Here is a 13,587-nt window from a genome sequence, read left to right on the forward strand (position 1 = left end):
GAACATTTTGAGAGCAAGATCATTAAAATCCATCCATTTTTCGATTTTCTAGAGCCAACCTAACCTAACCTAACCAAAAAACCAAGTGACTGCGAAAGTGTATGATTACCATAATTTTTTGTAAATGATTATTTTGCAAAATCGTTTTCTTTACGATTTAAAACAGTAAAACTATGAGAAATTTTCATTCCAGCTATTTCTACTAATTTTTTTTATAAATCCGCTGTCAAATGGAACATTTTGAGAGAAAGATCATTAAAATCCATCCATTTTTCGATTTTCTAGAGCCAACCTAACCTAACCTAACCAAAAAACCAAGTGACTGCGAAAGTGTATAATTACCATAATTTTTTGTAAAGGATTATTTTGCAAAATCGTTTTCTTTACGATTTAAAACAGTAAAACTATGAGAAATTTTCATTCCAGCTATTTCTACTAATTTTTTTTATAAATCCGCTGTCAAATGGAACATTTTGAGAGCAAGATCATTAAAATCCATCCATTTTTCGATTTTCTAGAGCCAACCTAACCTAACCTAACCAAAAAACCAAGTGACTGCGAAAGTGTATGATTACCATAATTTTTTGTAAAGGATTATTTTGCAAAATCGTTTTCTTTACGATTTAAAACAGTAAAACTATGAGAAATTTTCATTCCAGCTATTTCTACTAATTTTTTTTATAAATCCGCTGTCAAATGGAACATTTTGAGAGCAAGATCATTAAAATCCATCCATTTTTCGATTTTCTAGAGCCAACCTAACCTAACCTAACCAAAAAACCAGGTGACTGCGAAAGTGTATAATTACCATAATTTTTTGTAAAGGATTATTTTGCAAAATCGTTTTTTTTACGATTTAAAACAGTAAAACTATGAGAAATTTCCATTCCAGCCATTTCTACTAATTTTTTTTATAAATCCGCTGTCAAATGGAACATTTTGAGAGCAAGATCATTAAAATCCATCCATTTTTCGATTTTCTAGAGCCAACCTAACCTAACCTAACCAAAAAACCAAGTGACTGCGAAAGTGTATGATTACCATAATTTTTTGTAAATGATTATTTTGCAAAATCGTTTTCTTTACGATTTAAAACAGTAAAACTATGAGAAATTTTCATTCCAGCTATTTCTACTAATTTTTTTTATAAATCCGCTGTCAAATGGAACATTTTGAGAGAAAGATCATTAAAATCCATCCATTTTTCGATTTTCTAGAGCCAACCTAACCTAACCTAACCAAAAAACCAAGTGACTGCGAAAGTGTATAATTACCATAATTTTTTGTAAAGGATTATTTTGCAAAATCGTTTTCTTTACGATTTAAAACAGTAAAACTATGAGAAATTTTCATTCCAGCTATTTCTACTAATTTTTTTTATAAATCCGCTGTCAAATGGAACATTTTGAGAGCAAGATCATTAAAATCCATCCATTTTTCGATTTTCTAGAGCCAACCTAACCTAACCTAACCAAAAAACCAGGTGACTGCGAAAGTGTATAATTACCATAATTTTTTGTAAAGGATTATTTTGCAAAATCGTTTTTTTTACGATTTAAAACAGTAAAACTATGAGAAATTTCCATTCCAGCCATTTCTACTAATTTTTTTTATAAATCCGCTGTCAAATGGAACATTTTGAGAGCAAGATCATTAAAATCCATCCATTTTTCGATTTTCTAGAGCCAAAAAAACCAGGTGACCGTGAAAGTGTATAATTACCAAATTTTTCATCATAAAAAAACCAAGCTGCAGTGAAAGAGCACTAGCAAAAACGGTTACTAGTGACGAACAGAACGTGGTAGGAAAGCCCTAGCGGCAGAAATCAGTACCATAAAAGCTCCACCCACGTCAACGCTATTCCGGTTACTTTTGGGTACCAGTGGTATTCAATCACTTTCTGTAATTCTACATACTGTTCATCAGAAATGCATTGCTTGTAATATGTTAACCACAAGGTGTTTAAGCTGCCGTCGTAACGTAAAAATTTGAGAAGGGGCGCGGGAATTTTAAAATTTATAAACCCAGGACGCTGCTTAAAAACTATTCAGGACACTACAAAAACTAGGACATATCCTAGAAAAATAGGACGGTTGGCAACCCTATTTCGATATAAATATAGAAAAATTTTGTAGAAGAAAAATAGAAAAACTTGTCGATTGTGGGTGTTTTACGTTTTTCGGTTGTTATATGAACTTTCTCTGTAGGTGTAACTAACGATGCCCTTTTTTCATGCCCCACGACACATCAAATATTCAAACACTATAAGATATGGAAGCTATTCCAATCATAACGTTCATTGATCTGTCTTGTATACCATACAATGTAGGGTTAACTATATAGAGAGTCGGATATTCTATGGGGAAAACAGTAACCATCGTCAATTAGGCGGCGACGTCGAAACGTCGACATTTTCGATTGCATAAACAAAACCTCGTCGATGGGAATAGATACGAATCCCTTGGTATTCAAACGCGTGAAGAATATACTGATGTATACATGAGCATAGGCGTATCAACGTTATTTGTGAGTCTTCACTTATTTTGCTTTTGTTCTTCATTAGCTTCTTCAAGAGCTTTTTCAAATACGCCAAACTACCTCGTGGGATAAAAATCTCATCTTCATCTTCATCAGAAAACATACGCCTTTTATTTTACTATATAGTGCCACCAAATTCATGATTAAATGGAGTATTCTTGGGAGAGGTTTCTGTTAATTTCATTCTTCATCAAATTTACCTAATTCCGATTCAGAGTTCATCTCTACAATCTTTAGCTCCATTTCTTTGCGTTCTTTGTACTTATTCGATCGATCATATCTTGTAGTCATTTTTGAGCGACCTTTGGCTCTTTTTCCATCTTCTCCTTCCTCCTGTACCAGTTCTAACTGCTGTTCTAGGTGTCGACAACTATTTTTCTCTTCTCCTTGTTATTTTTGTTTATTTGTTGCGTTTTATATTTATCTTTCGTCGCCCTCAACATCAAACCATCATTCTCTCTTTATCTGCTTTGTTTTTACCAGGTTCGGTTATTCTTTTATCGTGTTTGAATGTCTCCTCATTTCTTTTTAATTGATTAGTTCGTATATTTCTTTCAGCTTCTTACGTGACCGATAGGCCCCTTTTACACCAAACGAATCCGAATCAATCTGGATCACTCCGAATCAATTCGTCATCTCCACTCTTTCACACCAGCTGAATCAACCTGAATCTATAAAAATCCTTTCATCTTCTTTTTGTTTTCCTTCTTTTAGTTGCTATCATCATGGACGTAGTTGTTTTAAATGCAGGAGGCAACGGCGGAAACAGAAAACAAGAAAAGTGTGGATACATCACATAAATAGGAAAAGGTCGTATTTTGGTATCCATCTCGTATGGTTGGTGATTCAAGACTGACCGGACGAGGAATCTGATAGGTTGAATCAAGTGCGACCTCGAGTCAAACCTGATTGAACCAGATTCGAATTCGTTTGGTGTGAAAGGGCCCTTATGAGACATTTTGAAATCTATTTGTGTTAAATACATTAAAATATTATTAAAGAAATTATAAAAAATAAATTTTTACTATGAAAATTTAGTTTAGTATGTAAAAACCTGAGATCCTACAAGCAAAAAGATCTATCGCAAATTACATCAGCTGATCTATTTAGAACCGCAGCTGCGAAATTATCATACTTTTCACTCCTTGTATATCTATAACTAACTGTATCTAGTTTTAAATAATAGACAATATATTAATACGCAAATAAAAATATTAATGGAATTGCTGTGTTGATTTTATGCATTCGTATATTTCAATATTAAATATTTGAGTCAGTTTGGCAACACAGCAGGTTATCGAACGGTATATTACGTTTTACGCTTAGAATTGTTAAATAAACAACGTGGAGCATTCATAAGATGTCTTCCATTCGATTTTCGCTGTAGGTGTAGTAACAACTTTATAACAATCGAAAGTAAAACTTTTTTCATTGTAGTAACATGAGTATCGATAGTAATTGTTGCCTTATTTTCTATTCTATAGTAGTGACTATAGTCGCCGGTCTTTATGTACTTTTGGACGTCAATTACTTTCTCAGAATTTTGTTTACACTAGGATGGAGTGCGCTGTTCGAAAAGAGAAAGAAACTCAGTGATGGGACCCAAATATACGGTGAGTTGTTTGTTTTTTCATATTATTTTAGCTTTAATCTAATCAAAATTTGGAATAGTTAAACGTATTTGTTTATACAACTTTTATTCAATCCATTGCAATAAAATTATAGTTAATATTTCTTATTATAGCGGTTTAAAAATAGTCTTTGAACTCTTAAAGGTAATAGAAGTGATTTTCAGCTCAAACCTACCGACCAGTTTCAAGCATAAATCAAGCACATTATTAACTTCCTCTTTTTCTTACAAAAGGCCTTTTCCTGAGTTGTTCCCGAGTCACTGAGCTCCGGTTATCATACCATTTTTTGGTGACCTGTCTTGTGTATTAGATTTTTGTTTAATTGAGTCTTCTTAGTTGAAACACTCATATTTATATACCGGTGTCATCATCTTATCTACGTCATATTATTAATTATCTGCTTTTAGCACTCCATCAACACTTTCAACCATCGATCTCCAACCTGAGTGAAGCTTTTTGACATTTGACATGGTGTAGAGCTACTGCTGTCTTTCTGTTATATCCTGGTTATAATCTATGCTTTTTTAAACACTCCTGTTATAGTTTTAATCCTTAGTACACGAGGGTTGTACCAAAAGTTGAGCTACTAATGAGCTATAGCTTCGAGAGAAGGTGCCGTGTGCAGTGGTTTCTCATTCTCGAGCCTTTACGAGCTAGAGCAGTTACTTAATTTTGTTTTATCACAAAATATTGTGATTTTCATCATTATCACTTTGGTTCCTTTGCTTCACTTTCTGCTATTCAGTTGTCACTTAAAATAAATTGGTATCTTCTCATTACATACGTTTCTACCATTTTGACATCTACGTAGTGCGATTCTTCTTCTTTTTGGCCTTATACAGTACACAGAGTGAGTTCTCAAATATATTTATAGACGTCGCAACAAGTTTTAACAAAATTTGAATTTACTGCTTCGATACAGTTTATTATAGTAGAGATCGAACCACTACTCAGTCAAATTGTTTTAAAAAATGTCTCAAATTGAGTTATAGAGCTGTCATAAAATTTTTGATTGAAGGAGGATTGACATTAACACAAGTAGAAAACAGAATGAAGTCTATGGTGGATTCTATCAACATTTTCGACAATTGAAAGTTGTTTCGTTGGGAGAGAGGATTATTAGAAGTCGACTACTCCAGAAAACATTCAAAACAGAAGAAATTGCAGCATAGACCTTCCAAAACAAGTCTTCTTAGGATCCTACATCAGTATTCAGATATGACGAAAATAATAAAAGATATTCCATGGAATGGTATCAAAAAGAAAAATTAGTGCCAGCAAAGGTCACAAAAAGCACCAAAAAAGTGATGGCTACAATATTTTGATTGAAACAAATAGAACCTGTGACTTATTAAGACAGTTGTCTCAGAAAGTAATCATAAAAAATGCTGAGGTCTGCGTTTGGTTGTTTGGTTCTTGACAATGCTCCAGTCTACGCTGCTTTGCTTTCCAAGACTACTATACACGAAAGAGGCTTCACTGAGTTTGAACACCCACCATATAATCCAGATCTAGCCCTGTCGGACTATTTTTTGTTTGGAAAACTAAAGACCGAATTAAGAGGTGAAAGATTTAACAGCGACGATGAAATTCAACAGGCCGGGTACGAAATGGAAGTGGTTTCATGTTTCTTTTGTGTTTTGAAACTAGGAATTTCTCAAAATTTTTATTCAGAACACACTGAAGCTCGCTATTTATCCGGAAATTCTTACATTAGCAAGATTTTCAAATTTGTGGAGATTTTACAAGAAAGAAATTTTCATTTTCTAAAAGATGACTAATCAAAATATTACTCGCATTAAAACTATTTTTTCTTTTACATACTTCGGAAAACAATGAACATACTTAACCTAACCTAACCATTGTTTCTAAATTATATTGACCTTTTATTTCCATCATTGAATTAATCACATATAAATAACTTATTAACACATTGTATGCTAATTTTCATTAATGTCTATATAAATATTAGTTTTCCTTTAAAATTTTTTTGTTCCCACAATAAAATCTGTGACCATTTTATATAATAAACATGAATGTCACTTCATCAACGAGGGATTGTTTATTCTCACCCCTTTCCTAATTTGGATGCGTTACAACTCATGACTGGGATATTTCAGGTAAACGAAAAGGTAGTTCGAGAATATGATACAACTCGTGATGGATTCATTAAGATAGTAAACTTTGAGATCGAGTTTTGAGGTACTCTAATTCTTCTTTTTACCTCATCCAGGATTATATGCTGGCCATTCCATAACTCTAAAACGAATCTCAACAATGTAATCTAAAAATGTATATGCTGGTCTCATCTGAGAACAGAAAAGATCCCAATTGATCCAACGTTCAATTCAGATGAACCGTAGACGTTTTTGCCAATGAGCTAGAGTATGTTTTGGACCAATCGCAGGTGTTTTAGGCATCAGATTATTTTTCTGCAGTCTTGTTCGGGTTTCAAACAGCAAATTTATTTTTTGATTTGGTGAATAATTGAGAAAAAAATATAGTTAAAGACAAATGTTTACTCTGAACCGATTTCTATTCATGCCAGTGTTTATTTCAGTCCTCAATTAAAATCCCGAGTTGTCGTTAATGTTTTTTACAGAATTTTCTGAATAATGTGTCATTTTGACCATTGAAAACGTACAGGGTGGTCTCGAAAAACTACAACCGCTGAAGATAAACGTAATCGACGACTCATGGGCACGGAAATAACAGCTCGGGAAGTTGCGTTTGATTATTTCTACAGTGAAAATGAGATTTAGAGAAAGTAGTCTTTTTGGAAGGATACTAGTGAAAATTAAGAGGTTGTAGTGGGCTGAATAACGTAAAAATTGAACGGGAAGAGTTTTATGGAGTGTTTTCGAAGGTCAAAGAAAGGACAAATGTTGGATCTATGTAGATTGGAATGTGAAAGCTCGGCGATGATTCAGAGGAAAGGCAACTTGAGATCTGGTAAAGATTGAAGGGATTTTGAAGAAACAAGGCTATACAAAAATATGAAATTCATCTTCTACCTTCACAACAATGATACACATGATAGAAACTATTTGTCCGACCTTGACTCGATTGAGTTGTTGTGGTACAAATTAGACAGTTTCTTACATCTTTGGAATATCCTTAAAAACGAAAGGAACCAAAAGGATGACGATTATTTGTCGAAGTTATTATATAGACCAAATTTTCTATTATTATTATTAGTATTAATATAAATATTTTCTAGGTATATGTACGTCTCAAGACATGGATATTTTCTTTAAGCACATGAACAATGCAAGGTATGTTCGAGAACTTGATTTCGCTAGATTCCACTTTTATTACATAACAGGAATGTACGCGGAAATAAAGAAAAATAAAGGACACGTTTTACAGACTGCATCGAATATAAGATATAGGAGAACTATACCTTGGTTCAATACATATAAAGTTACTACAAAGGTAAATAATATATAGTGTTGTTAAAATTTCATTTCAATGATTTATCCAAGGACGAATTATGTAATGGTTATTTAAACGATGTATTTATGTCAAAGTAAACATGAAATATTTGTTCTATTGGAATTTGAACTGGTCGTTAAAGATTTTGTATAGTTATCATCGATTAAATGACGTTTTATAACGCAGTTGTATGCAGAATATGATTTTTGAAATGGACATGCTAGTTGAAGATTTTCTAGTCTGCGAAAATGCTATTAAAAAATGAATTTAAAAAGTTTCATAACTATTTTCATCAGCAAATGAGATGAATGTTTCTTAAATTAGGCATCAAAAAACGTCAAAAACTCAGTTAATAATTGACCAGTTAAAGTTATTGCTTTCTTGTAGACACGTTGCTTAGAAGAAGTCCATCATTTCATCTTTAACAAATATTTTTTAGAAGTATATTCACTAGTATAAATCCAACAATCTCAAAAAGATAATGAGGATCAAAACATTCGTAAAATAAACTAAATTTTAGAAAGTATATAGGGTGTCTCATACAAAACGAAAGCTTTAATATTACAGGAAACTTATAAAGGGTTATGGTGGTCCTGTGGAAGGAATTATCCCCCCTTCGGTGTACCCACATGAAATTAACTTCCATTAAGTTCAAAGTTTCGGTGCAGTTCCATAGTAACTATGATTCAATTTTATAAAACTCCAGTATTTGTAGGGCACCTCTCTCTCTCTCTCTTCTAGCCGTTTTCTATCCTTTGGATATAGGCCTCTCTCATATTTTTCCAGTTTTCCCTGTTCTGTGCCACTTGGTACCAGTTAAGTCCGGCTGTTCTCTTGATATCATCATACCATCTTTGTTGTGGTCTGCCGGTGCTTCTTTTCTCCCCCCAAGGTCTCCATCTTGTTATTTTTCCGCTCCAGTTGGTGTTATTTCGAGCAACATGTCCGGCCCAGTTCCATTTAAGACTACCTATTCGCCTCACTATGTCCTCGATTTTGGTTCTATTTCTTATCCACTCATTGGTTTTATGGTCTTTAAGCGTTATTCCTATCATTTTCCGTTCTATTGATCTTTGATGTACCTTTAATTTATTCAAGATTTTCTTTGTTAGGACCCATGTTTCACATCCGTAGGTTGTTACTGGGAGAATGCATTCCATGTAAACCTTGGTTTTTAGTTTGAGGGGTAGGTTGGAGTTGAAGACGTGTCGCATCTTCCCGTAGGCCGCCCATCCTAGATGTATTCTGTGGTTAATTTCAAGTTCTTGATTGGTTTTACCCAATGTTAATTCTTGACCTAGGTAGATATAAGAGTTCACTTTCTTTATCTGTTGTCCTCGCACATTTATACTCTCTTTGTTTGTCCGTTGGTTTGTCATGAATTTGGTTTTAGAAATGTTCATTTCTAGGCCTACTTTTCTTGCTTCTTGTTGTAGTTCTATAAGCATGTATTCTAATTCTTCACTGTTTGGGGCAAAAATGGCAATGTCATCGGCAAATCTTAGGTTACTTAGTTTTTCTCCCGATATATCAATTCCTCTGTCTTCCCAATGTAGGCTCTTAAAAACGTCTTCTAGCACCAGTGTAAACAATTTGGGTGACACAATGTCTCCTTGTCTAACGCCTCTTTTAATTATGATTTCCTCAGTGTCTTCATACCTTCATGCCTTACTTTCATTTTTGAGTTGTCGTTTAGTGTCTGTATAATGTCAATATATCGTTGGTCTATTCTTGCATTTTTCATTGACCTGATAATTGCCCAAAATTCAACTGTGTCGAAGGCCTTTCTAAAATCTATGAAGGCAATCCATAATGGGATGTTATATTCCGTTACTTTTTCGTTCAGTGTCCTTACGGTGTGGAGATGTTCTATTGTACTCATGCCTTTTCTGAAGCCCGCCTGCTCATAGGGTTGGTATGCGTCGAGTTTGAATTCAAGGCGGTTTGCTATTATTCTCATAAAAAGCTTGTAGATCTGTGATAGCAGGCTGATTGGTCTATAGTTTTCTAGGTTGCTTGGATCACCTTTCTTATATATCAGTATGACTATCGCGGTGTTCCAATCCTGTGGTATTCTTCCCTCGGTTAGGCATGTATTAAATAATGATTTAAGCTCTCTTATCAGTAGGCTTCCACCTTCCTTCAACATTTCCGGTATGATGTTATCGTCACCTGCCGCCTTTCCGTTTTTTAGTTGATTTAAAGCTTTTACAATTTCTTCCTCTTCAATCTCAGGTAGATCCTCGGAGCCAACGTTACATATCCTGTTTTTATGGTCACTGTTTGCTTTTCTAACATCCTCATTGTCTATTTTGGACTCGTACAGACCTGTGTAGAACTTCTCTGTTACCTTGAGTATCTCTCTTCGATCTTCTGTTATGTTACCTTGTCCGTCTCTCAATTTGATCATTTCTTTTTTATGTGCGTTTTCTTTTTTAAAGATGTTCAGACCTCTGTTTTGCTGTATCAACTCCTCTATTCGATTTTCTTGATACTTTCGTATGTCCTGCTTGGCCGTTTTCCTTGCTGTTTTGTTTAGTTCGGCATACTCTACTGTATTCCTTTTGTTGTCTTTAATGAGCTCTCTCCTTCTTTCCAGTAGCTGTTTGGTTTGTGTTGTAAACTTTTCTATTCTTTTAGTTTTTGATGATACTAAACTTGTAGTTGTTTCTTTCAGTTCTTTTACCAGTCTATTGTTTGTTTCGTCCAAGCTCTCGTGTGATGATGTTGTTTCCTTTGTTAGTCGTTCTGTCAATCTTTTGCTATATATTGACTTGTTGTCTCTTATTGTATCAGGATCTATACGGTATTGCGTGCTGTTGAATTTTTTTGCTCTTTCCAATTTTGTGTTTAATACGATCCTGCACCGGACTAATCTGTGGTCGCTGCCCGTATTAAAGGAATTAAGAACGTCAACTTCTTGGACGATATGTTTATTTGGTGTCAGCACGTAGTCTATTTCGTTTTTTGTAATTCCATCCGGGCTGGCCCAGGTCCATTTTTTGTGAGGTCTTTTTTTGAAAAACGTATTCATTATGTATAGTTGTTCTTTTTCCAGGAAATTTGCAAGCATCGTCCCTCTTTCATTTCGTTTCCCCAGTCCAAATTGTCCAACATACTGTGAGCTATTACACTGCTCTCCTATTCTTGCGTTGAAGTCTCCTATTATCAGCGTGTATCTTGTCTTATTTTCTGTTAGGCTCTGTGTGATTTCATCATACAGCACCTCGATCTCTTCGTCCTCATGACTACTTGTTGGGGCATAGATTTGAACGACTTTAATTGTTATATTGGAGTTAATCTTAAGTGTTATGTATATTACTCTATCTGATATGGTTTTAAGTATTTGAAGATTTGGGGAGATTCGTTTGTTGATAAGAAAACCCACACCACCCAAACTATTATCTTCTCTTCCTTTGTAGAATAGGATATGTCCTGATCTTAGTCTAATGGATTCTTCACCTCTTCTCCTTGTTTCTGATATTCCCAGCATATCCCAGTTTATTCTGTCCAGTTCGTACTGTAGTTCCGTTAACCTTTCCTCATTTCCAATTGACCTAGCGTTATAAGTTGCAATGTGAAGTTGGCAGCCTTGTTTTACCCAGGGATTCTTAGCACCCCCTGCTCTACGACTGGTCTGACCGCTACCTTGGCCAGGGTCGTTCGAGCCGCTGGGCACTGGGGGCCATTGTTTTTGGTATGTCTTCATATGAGAGGGGTTTAGCCATAAAACACCACGTTGGCCAGACGTCTTGGTGAGTGTAGGTTCAGCCGCCCCTAACCTGGGGAGCCGTCGCTGTTTGCAGCCGCCCACTCTGGGTCAGACGCTGCAGATTTTTCCTGTTGGTCCACGGGGCGTATTTGATTTCCGCCCTACCACCCATATCTGGGAAGCATTCCCCTATCCGCCACCCGGGGACGCGCTCTCTAGGAGTTACAGGCTCTCCCGAGAGTGTAGGGCACCTGCTATCTGATAAATATCATTGTGATGAGATGCATCTAAGGCTAGCGCATGTTTCCCCAATAGAAAATGGAAGGTTTTGAGCCCATACCGAGCTTGGTTTCTGTACCAAATATTCCTGCCCCTACTTGACAGTGTAGAATACTAATTTGCCTCGTGTAAAAGTCAAGTTACTGGGCTTCAAGTCCTGTGCTTTGTACGCCTTAAGTCTATAATGTTTGTCTGTCTAATGACAGACCTTTGCAACTTATCTAGGGATGTTTCCCCAATTTAACCACCAAAAGAAAGGTGTATAACTTATGATAGGTTGTACAATGGAGTAGTACATCCAGCTCATTATTTTGGGTTTCAAACTTCACGTTCATCCGACCTTATGTAGCAGTTGTATAAAGCACTTTATGCCTTATTGCTTGAAGATGTTGTCTCCATGTTAGTCTCTGATCGAAATAATTGATATCTGTCTTAAATGCTTGTTCGATTCCGTTTGTTCTGAAGGTTTATATTGGATAATTTTTACCACTTAGAATTATAACCAGGTGTCCGAAGACTTCATACATGCAAGATTGTAATAATCCAAGGTTCGATGGCTCGAATCCTCGTGAATGATCGATGGAATTTCTTGGCGTATTTGGATAAAGGCACCTTCAATGTGGTACCAGTACTCAGGGATGTAACTCCATATGAAGCTAGTATAAAGACTTTAAAAAGATTAAACCAATGCAGTGCGTATTTTCTTCGCTTCAAACTTTTGTTTAAAACTTAAACCAAATGCTTTATCATCCAAAAAAGAATAAATAGTTGTATATCGATGTTATTATTTGTAGATTGTATATTGGGACGAGAAAACGATGTACATTGAACAACAATTCGTTACACTACATGATGGTTTTATAAGAGCGGTGGTTTTAAGTAAGCAAACCACAATTGGTCTTAACGTACCTGAGATGATGGCTAAATTAACAGGTTGCGATGTTTCACATAGACCCCAAATGCCCGAAGAACTCCAAGATTGGTTATCTTCTATGGAGAAGAGCAGTAACAGATTGAGGAAAAAAGATTAATTATACATATATCTTGTTTTTTTTGTTATATGGAAGGGTGTTTTTTAGAAGTTAATAAATATTAGTAAGCGACTGAGTTTTATTTATATTTTTCCCGATACAAAGCAGTAGTTAATAACGACAGACCCAAATTCCAGATTTCCCAACGTTTTGATGCAATTAAAAATACTCAGGATGGCAACTGTAAGGATTCTACGTCGTTTTGGTACAAAATTTTCTTTAATTAGTCTCCTAAGGACTTTATATATTCACCCTTACGTTTCCCGAATTTTTTATCCCCTACACAAATATATATTTAAATAATTGTTTGTTTTCGAAATTATTTCACATTGAGAGACACAACTCCTTCTTATGGTATACCTTCACATATCCTACTACAGTTTTAGGGGTATACATCTCGCATGATTTAAGTCGTATCTTATCAAAAGAAGTCAGCTTATAAGGGTTGATACAACGGTGTCTTCGTGCGAGCCAATAAAATGTGAAATATCTCAAGACTGTTTATCAATGACACTTCCTATCCAGACATCAGCGAAATGATCTGTATGCGGACAATACTAGTTTCTCTTGATGTCGCGGCACTTTATAGGACATATCTTGTCACCTATTCACCTACTCCCTCTAAAATTCACAAAAAAGAAATAGCAAAAATGCTTACCTTGCTTTTTTTTAGCAAAACCACGTTAAATCAATCAAATTATATTCACAGTTTTCATGCCATGACTTTTTTGTGATTAATCCGGAGGAATCTATTATTTTGGTTGCTGTTTGATCTCTGGTGTATAGCAGAAGCTTTACTTTTCTTCTTAAGAGTATTTAGACTCATAGTATCTAGTATTTAACGAAGTCACCAACTCAGATATTTTCTCTAACCTTCTTACGACTTTAAGTTAATTGTCACATTACAAATTCTGTTCAAATTACATCGATTTAGGGGCAAATAGAAACTGAGGTTACTGAA

At 35.0% G+C, this 13,587-nt stretch overlaps 1 protein-coding gene across 1 annotated transcript; it reads left to right on the plus strand.

The window, feature by feature from the left end:
- The first annotated feature begins 3,816 nt into the window (after positions 1-3,816).
- On the plus strand, positions 3,817-12,702 carry LOC130452011 (protein THEM6-like). The gene is made up of 4 exons (XM_056791370.1): positions 3,817-3,921; positions 3,976-4,151; positions 7,390-7,604; positions 12,390-12,702. Exons 1-4 carry the CDS (start codon positions 3,899-3,901, stop codon positions 12,624-12,626), a joined length of 651 nt encoding a protein of 216 aa, XP_056647348.1. The 5' UTR covers positions 3,817-3,898; the 3' UTR covers positions 12,627-12,702.
- Positions 12,703-13,587: the final 885 nt, after the last annotated feature.

Source organism: Diorhabda sublineata, unplaced genomic scaffold, assembly GCF_026230105.1.
Source record: "Diorhabda sublineata isolate icDioSubl1.1 unplaced genomic scaffold, icDioSubl1.1 Dsub_111, whole genome shotgun sequence".
Lineage (NCBI taxonomy): Eukaryota > Metazoa > Arthropoda > Insecta > Coleoptera > Chrysomelidae > Diorhabda > Diorhabda sublineata.

Excerpts from the sequence above, each read along its gene's own strand:
- LOC130452011 (XM_056791370.1), top strand. The coding sequence starts at position 3,899 with ATGTCTTCCATTCGATTTTCGCT. Across the intron at positions 3,922-3,975 it reads TCTTCCATTCGATTTTCGCT|TAACATGAGTATCGATAGTA; the intron begins GTAGGTGTAGTA and ends TTTTCATTGTAG. Across the intron at positions 7,605-12,389 it reads CATATAAAGTTACTACAAAG|ATTGTATATTGGGACGAGAA; the intron begins GTAAATAATATA and ends TATTATTTGTAG.